The 8299-nt window shown below is 31.9% G+C and overlaps 2 protein-coding genes across 2 annotated transcripts; both read right to left on the bottom strand.

Moving 5' to 3' along the window:
- Positions 1-1255: 1255 nt before the first annotated feature.
- On the bottom strand, positions 1256-3037 carry LOC112461833 (chymotrypsinogen B-like). The gene is made up of 3 exons (XM_025027231.1): positions 2841-3037; positions 2119-2287; positions 1256-1396 (listed from the first exon to the last, which is right to left on the bottom strand). The coding sequence occupies exons 1-3, from the start codon at positions 3035-3037 to the stop codon at positions 1256-1258; spliced, it is 507 nt and encodes a 168-aa protein (XP_024882999.1).
- Positions 3038-6351: 3314 nt separating this feature from the next.
- On the bottom strand, positions 6352-8075 carry LOC112461847 (chymotrypsin-2-like). The gene is made up of 3 exons (XM_025027255.1): positions 7721-8075; positions 7175-7398; positions 6352-6525 (listed from the first exon to the last, which is right to left on the bottom strand). The coding sequence occupies exons 1-3, from the start codon at positions 8073-8075 to the stop codon at positions 6352-6354; spliced, it is 753 nt and encodes a 250-aa protein (XP_024883023.1).
- Between the last annotated feature and the right edge of the window lie 224 nt (positions 8076-8299).

Raw genomic sequence — 8299 nt, forward strand, 5'->3', positions numbered from 1 at the left:
TTCCAGAACCCCCGCGTCCCACTACTCCCTCCGATGAAGCCATCGAACCTCCTTAATAATTACAGCATTGCATAATGATAGTTAGAAAGATAGGTGATCATGTGAAGGACACCATCCGAAACTGGGTACTGATGACTCTGAAATGTCAAAAGTTGAGATTCAGATTTCAGGGTCAAGACGGCCGAGTGTAGAAATAAAGTATTATGTAGAAACTAAATATTACAATCGCGCAATATTAAGATATAAGACAGATCGAGTAAAGAATAATCGGCGTTTCTAAATTCTAAACATTAACCAGCAGATCAATACAATTGACAAACAATCGCCCCGCGATTCGAGAGACGTGCTAAACGATTTAGCGACAACTTGAATATGATCGGCGAACTAAGAATGGCCAAGCAGAATTCGTCTATTGGCCAATTATCTTCTCTTATATTTTATTTTCTTCAAATTTTACAAAATCATTATTGTTATTATTTCAAGTATCTTTATACATTTGGATTATGTATGCATGTGAAAATGTATGCATATTTATAAAATAAAGGTTTATTATAAAAAATGTAAAATAAATATTACATTATGTAACAGTAATATATTTTTTATTTTACTTTAAAACAAATATTAACATTTTTCTGCCGTGTTATACAAAATCGTGTTATATAAACCCGTGTTTTATGGGAGTCTACTGTATATAATTGAATATATAATTTTATAAATGTATTTTATATTGTCTCGTAACGAGTATAAAAAATGTACATGCATTAAATGTACATTTAAAAAAAAAATTGTCTTATCAATACTGATACATTTAACCCTTCGCGGGTAACATCTTTTTCGGCACCTGTAACTGGTAATGTCGGGTCACTCATTTCCGACGCCTAAAAAATACTTTAAAGTGTTCTAAAAAAATCTGAAAAAATTCATGTTACCTTATTAACTATCCTACTTTAAGGATTAATTGCGATATTGCCGATTTTTTCATTTGTTTATACAATATATTTATATAAACAGACACTTGACATACAGGACAGTCACTTTCGCCAGGGCACGAGTGACCCGACGTTACCCGCGAAGGGTTAAATTACCGATTACATTATATCGATAATATTAAATGTATCCGAATTAAAAAATTGGTATTAAAATATACATTTCATAAACAACTGTGCTCATTATAAGACATGATCCATTTAAATTATTGATCATATATCGATAATATTACAGTTATACACAAATGTCGCATCATAACTTCGTAAATCTAGTCTGTGGAATATGAAGAAACTTTAGTAAACACATAAGGTTTTTCGTTAGGACAAGCTTGTTCTCCATAACTCACAATACCGATTTGAAGAGCACGGCCATTTCTTCTTACGATGAGAGAACCACCGCTGCTAAAATCCTAAAAGTACAATATCAAATAATAAATTTACAAAAATAAGGGTACTTTCAAATTTTATTTGTTAAAGCTGCAAGGAGATCCTAAAGCAAAGGCCGAACTTCGAAAATGTCGATAATTTTGATCGTTTTCTATGTTACCTTTATCTGTCCTTGATAGACAAGGATATAGACAAAGATAGACAAGGTTATATAAGTATAAAATAACTTTCTACGCATAACTCTCTTGTTATAGATCTAAGCCTAATTCTAAAAACGATATGGTATTTTTTAATGTAATCAACGACGGTTTTATTTTGTAACAACAAATTGTAGAACTTTTATATGAAACAAATGTTATCATCACGAGTTGACGTCTTAATTATTATCTGCATTTTTAAAATTATTTTCATTTTTGGTACAAAATCGACCTTCGTGGAAAGGATTAGTGCATATACTTTAACTCTTTGGAGAAAGATTTTTAAATCCATAAAGCCAATAAAAAGATATGCGTATTTTTAAAATGTCGGTATTACAGGATCCACTTAAAATGATTTAAGATAATTTATATCCCTTACAGAAATTTAATATAAGTGATTAATGACTTATTTTGAGCATTAAAAGTACTGTTTTTAATTATTTTAATACTCAAAATAAGTAATTAATTACTAGCCAAATAATCACTTACAGTATTAAGGGATTGCGCATTAAAATATTGCACTTTATATATTTGTGATTATTTTTTACCTCACAAGCGTCTTGTACCAATCCTGCGGTCGTGCAAATGTGCTTGTCGCTGATGAGCCAGGATTGCTTGCATACATTATTTTCTATAATCGGCACCGTGGCGTACTTAAGTTTTATCGCATCTTTGCCATCCGTATTATCTTTTCTCCAATCGATCACTTGAGCATCTCTTTTTGCAAAACTTTCGTCATAATACCACGCGAATTTTATTGGCTAGCTGAATAGCTTCTAAAATAGGACAATATTATATTTAACTAATAGTTTCTTAAAATAAATATTGACGCGTGATATACGTTAGTAATATTTTTTTAGTAATAGTTTGTGCTATTTTTTTAGTACATATCAAAGATGATAAAAGGACTGCTGTATACATATATACATTACGATTTTTGATTAATGAGTCTCTTTTCCACATGCATTTATAAGATTATTTGTTATTCAAATCGTTATTAATTTTCCGCATATTTTCCATAGAATAATTAAATAATCCCGACATATAAATATAAGCGCAAAAAGAAAAAAGAAAAAAAATATTAATTTAAATGTACTTACTGAAAAAGGAAATATTTTGTGGCATGTAGAGTAAGGCAAAATCATTCTGGCCCATTGCGTATTGCGGATGTACAAACGCTTGAGTCGCAATCCGTCGCAATCATCGACATATCGAAAGCTGGAAGAATAAGGTGTCCCATGCCAAACTTCTCAATAATATTGAACACTACGAAAATTTTTGCGGGCAGTCTATTACGCAATAATGGCTGGCTGTGAGAACCCATCTTCTGAATAAGACCGTCACACCGCAGGCACCGAAACTCCTGATTGTTTCGTTGCCCACGAGTTGATGTATCATTGCCACGTATGGAAAGTCTCCGTGCTTTGCATTATGTCCGCCCACTATTCTATCCGAGTCTTCATCCATCGTTTAAGAAAAATGTCAGTGTAGAGAGAAGACTAAAAAAGGCCGATATTCATAGTCGGTTCTTATGTTTAAGACCGTCTTAAGTACTAATCTTAAGATGTCATAAACCAATCACAGAGCAGTATTAGCATCTTAAGACGTTATACTTAAGACGGTCTTCAAATAAGAACCGACTATGAATTACCGGCCTTAGACGCTCATTGTCATTTCGGTGGAAATAATAAGAACTATGTACGAAAGTCATAGAAATTACAAAAAAGTCATAGAAATGTACGTGAAATTACAAATCTTATTGAAAGTGAATTATTTAAATATTACATTATTGTAATCATTAAGTTGCAAGTTTACAATGCTACAACTCTATTCAGATTTTATTACAAAAAAACATTTGATATAGAAAAAATAATATAAACTTGCAGCAAAGGTAATCATCAAATCGTATATGCATGTTGATAAAATTAACTAAAATTTTTTAAAATTTTTATTTTTGTTTACCATTATTATTCACTGCAGAAAGAGTAGCATTGCTGGAATTTTCGTGTACGATGTACTGACTTTGAGTATATTGACACACTATCAAACTGATTATAGTCTTCGTACTTTGCAGGCTCATAATAGAATGTTCCGCGTGTCGTCCCTTATTTCGTGTCGTCTTTCTTATTTATGCAGTTGCGCCGATATTTAGGCAATAATGATGACAACTAACGAGATTATTAACGCTTTTGACAACGGTTTTGCAAGATGTATTAGAAGTAGAAGTTCCGGAAAATACTGCTTAAAAATACATGTACTGTATTATTGCATAAAAGACACTAGCATGTGCACATTATTTTCAATTATTTGTAAGTGAAGCGATATTAAGTGTCTTTATCAATAGGTATTTTTATTGTTGTATTGTCTGTTGTATTGTTCAAATGTTGCGGTGTCAAATTTTAAAAGAATAACTTCTGCCTCATTCGGATTTCGAAACTTGTAACACTATTATAGCAAGTAACATTTTAGGCATACTTTTTATGGGCTTAATTCAAAATCAAAATTTTTTTAATTGTAACAGTAGTTCTTCTAGGGTACGATATATTATTCTCTTGTTTTTTTAGCTTTTTAAACATAGATTTCTGAGCAATTACGTTGAAGGTCAGTGGGCGATGGCTACTGTAGGTAAAATTATCATTCCACAAAAAAGGCATTTATATAACTCTATTTACAATAGATTTATACTTACACAATAAAGTAACTATGTCGTAAATACGCAATGTAGCATTGTGTGAACTGCAAAATGTGATGAACTGTCGAGGAACTGCCTCTTCAGTCCGTCGAGACTTTTCTTTTTATAGGGCTTAAAAAAGGTTTTATCACTTTTCCCGAAAATTTTACAGTAGTCTAAATGATACCTCCTAAGAGAGTTCTAGTGTTATCACTATTCCTAAAATAAGCACGTGGATGATCATATCGTATTCTAAAAGTTCTCAATGTTATCGCATTTCTCAGATAAATATTCTCTTAAAGTCGGAGAGTAAAATATCACTCAAAACGAGTGAAATACAAGTGTAACAAAAAGTGAAAATTGAGCTTATGCACTTCGAGTGAATTGCCACTCTAAGAAATAAGAGTCAAATTGCGCTCTATAAAATGGAATAAAATCTCACTCCATTTGAGTGAAAGGGCACTCTTTTCGAGTGCAGTCGAGATCAGTGTCCATATTATACGAGTGAATTATGTCACTCTACAATTTTGAGTGAAAAATTTCACACTTTAGTAGTCATTTATCAGTAGATCTTTAATAAATCGTAATTCACTGTAACTTTAGAGTGAGATCGCATCACTCTGGTAGAGTGGCTGCACTAAAAATTTGAGTGAAAAATTCACTCCTACTTTATAAGTGCCCGAATTTACTCAAATTAGAGTGATAACTCTCCTTTTAGAGTGACTATAATAATCGCAATCACTAATATATTAGTGCCAAAACTACTCTGTGCAATTTAAAGAGTACGTGAACGAATATCACACTATTTTTACAGTACATTTAGAATGCACTTGCGTTTGCTCGTTTGGCACACACAATTCTGTGATAGGTAGCGTATTTATCTTATGCAAGAAAATATGTCGCTGATACACCGCACTTCTTCCCTTATCTTTTAATTTTATTGTAATTTTAACTGTGTGTATAGACAGAATGTTTTACAAGTACGTCTTCACCGCGGGAAGCTTTGCAATCGATAAGCATTCGATGTTTTCCTCGACGTGTGCGAGCAGGACGATGACTTTTAATCCGGGAACGGGTATCTGGAGTAATTTTTACATCACAGTGTCTCTCCTGTATCTCCCGTCACAGTAATTTCTTTATCGATCAAAAATTCATACTTATCTTTCAAGGGAAATAAGATCAACTATTAAAATACTCACAATAATTACGTAAACTTTCAAAAAAATTCTCTTTTTATTCGGTCGATCTTGATATATTATTGAATCTCATCTACTTTCTTCAAATTGTGTACTTTACTCTGTTATAAATAAGGCATAAAACGCGAGAAAAATAAAATTTACTTATCGCTTGATACTATTCTTAAATAAAATAAACATTTCTCAAATGACTGCAGCGAACTAGACTTGAAACAAATTTTTGGGGCCATTTTTAAATGTTATTTGATATATGTGTAAAGTTGTGTGTATCGATAATTATGTGTCTCAATATACTTGTTAGTATATTAAAAAAAGAAGTATTTAATTCGAAGATTTGTAGCATCTAATTTCGAATATCACTGCCAAATGTCATTTAAAAAAAGTAAATATCTGCTTTTAGGAGTTCACAATTTTTATTCTCTATCCCTCATCGGATTCTCATCGTTTGCGTCACTAAAACGGTCTCGATAGTAATCCGCTGTTAATGTAAATTATACGGTCATAGATTTTTTTGCGAAAAATGAAACATCGGAAAGCAAACTCAAGGAGAACACATAAGTCAAGATGATGTCAAAATGCATGACATCTTTCAAAATGAGTCTTATATGTAATATAATTAGAGATTATTTTTATAGAAATTTTATAATCATTTATTCTATATGTTCTATAGTAAACATTTTATGTCGATTAGAATTATAAATACAATTCGAATTTCAAAATTAGAATATTAGTACGCGAATTATCCAAATAATTTGAACGCTAGAATTTGACTAAGCAAAAATAATTATCTTGTATAATTTTTATATTCTAGTCCGGATGTATTTTACAACTATAATATGTACAACTATAGGTATTATAAGACATATAATATACACGATACATTTAAATTACTAATCATATCGATAATATTACAGTTATGCACTATAACGTTGCATCATAACTTCGTGAATCCAGTCTATATATGAAGAAACCTTAGTAAACACGTAAGGTCCTTTGCTAGGACAATCTTGGTCTCCGTAACTCACAATACCGATTTGATAAGCACGGCCATTTTTTTTTACGATGAGAGGACCACCGCCGCTGACGCCCTAAAAGTACAATATCAAATAATAAATTTACGAAAATAGAGATACTTTTAAATTTATTAAAGCTGAAAAGGGATTCTAAAGCAAAGGCCGAATTCCGAAAATGTCGATAATTTCGATCGTTATCCTTATCTGTCTTTGTATAGACAACAAGGATATAGACAAAGATAGATAAGATTATTGTAGCTATGCATTGCACGCGATAATAACTTTCTACGCTTAACTTTTTTGTTAGAGGTCTAAGCCTAATTCTGAGAACGATATGGTATTTCTTGATGTAATCCACGACGGTCTCATTTTGTAACAACAAATTGTAGAACTTTTATAAGAAACAAATGTTATCATCACGAGTTGACGTCTTATTATCTGCATTTCTGAAATTATTTTCGTTCTCAGTATAAAATCGACCTTCGTGGAAAGCATTAGTGCATATACTTTAACTCTTTAGAAAAGGATTTTTAAATCCATAAAGCCAATAAAAAGATATGCGTATTTTTAAAATGTCGGTATTACAGTAGGACAGCGTTAGTATTCTTTTAAAACGATTTAAGATGATTTATATTGCGCATTAGAATACTGCACTCTATATATTTGTAATTTTTGTACTATATTATTGTAAACTATAACTTCATTTTTTGTAATTATTTTTTACCTCACAAGCATCTTGTCCCAATCCTGTGGTCGTGCAAATGTGTTTGTCGCTGATGGACCAGGATTGCTTGCATACATTATTTTTTATAATCGGCACCGTGGCGTACTTAAGTTTTATCGTACCTTTGCCATCCGTATTATCTTTTCTCCAACTGATCACTTGAGCATCTCTTTTTGCAAAACTTTCGTCATAATACCACGCAAATTTTATTGGCTGAATAGCTTCTAAAATAGGACAATATTATATTTGACTAATAGTTTCTTAAAATAAATATATTGACGCGTGATATACGTTAGTAATATTTTTTTTTAGTAATAGTTTGTATTTCTTTTAGTACGTATCAAAGATAATGAAAGGACTGCTGGAGTCCTACATAGATACACATTACGATTTTTGATTAATGAGTCTTCTTTCCACATTTATAAGATTATTTGTTATTCAAATCGTTATTAACTTTCTGCATATTTTCCAATAATTAAATAATGCCGACATATGAATAAACGCAAGAAGAAAAAGGAAAAAAAATATAAATTTAAATGTACTTACTGGAAAAGGGAATATTTTGTGGCATGTAGAGTAAGGCAATATCATTGTAGTGCATTGAGTATTGCGGATGTATAAACGTTTGATTCGTAATCATCGACACAACGGGGTCTTGAAGAAAATTATATCTAATTCTAGACTTGTCGACGATACCGAACACTACAAAAAATCTTTGCGGGTAGTCTACTACGCAATGGCCGGCTGTGAGAACCCATCTTCTGGATAAGACCGTGCCGCCGCAGGCGCCGGATCGCCTGATTGTTCCGTTGCCCACAAGTAGATGTACCATTGCCACGTACGGAAAGTCTCCGAGCTCCGCATTATGTCCGCTTACTATTCTACCCGAGTCTTCATCCATCGTTTAAGAAAAATATCAGTGTAGAGAAAAGAGTAAAAAAGGCCGATATTTATAGTCGGTTTTTATATTTAAGATCGTCTTAAGTACAATCTTAAGATGTTATAAACTAATCACAGAGCCGTATTAGCATCTTAAGACATTACTTAAAGCGGTCTTGAAATAAGAACCGATGAATATCGGCTTAAGACGCTTATTGTCATTTCGATGAAAATACTAAGCCTATG

This window comes from Temnothorax curvispinosus, unplaced genomic scaffold (assembly GCF_003070985.1).
Source record: "Temnothorax curvispinosus isolate PA1 unplaced genomic scaffold, ASM307098v1 QBEX01011856.1, whole genome shotgun sequence".
Taxonomy (NCBI): domain Eukaryota; kingdom Metazoa; phylum Arthropoda; class Insecta; order Hymenoptera; family Formicidae; genus Temnothorax; species Temnothorax curvispinosus.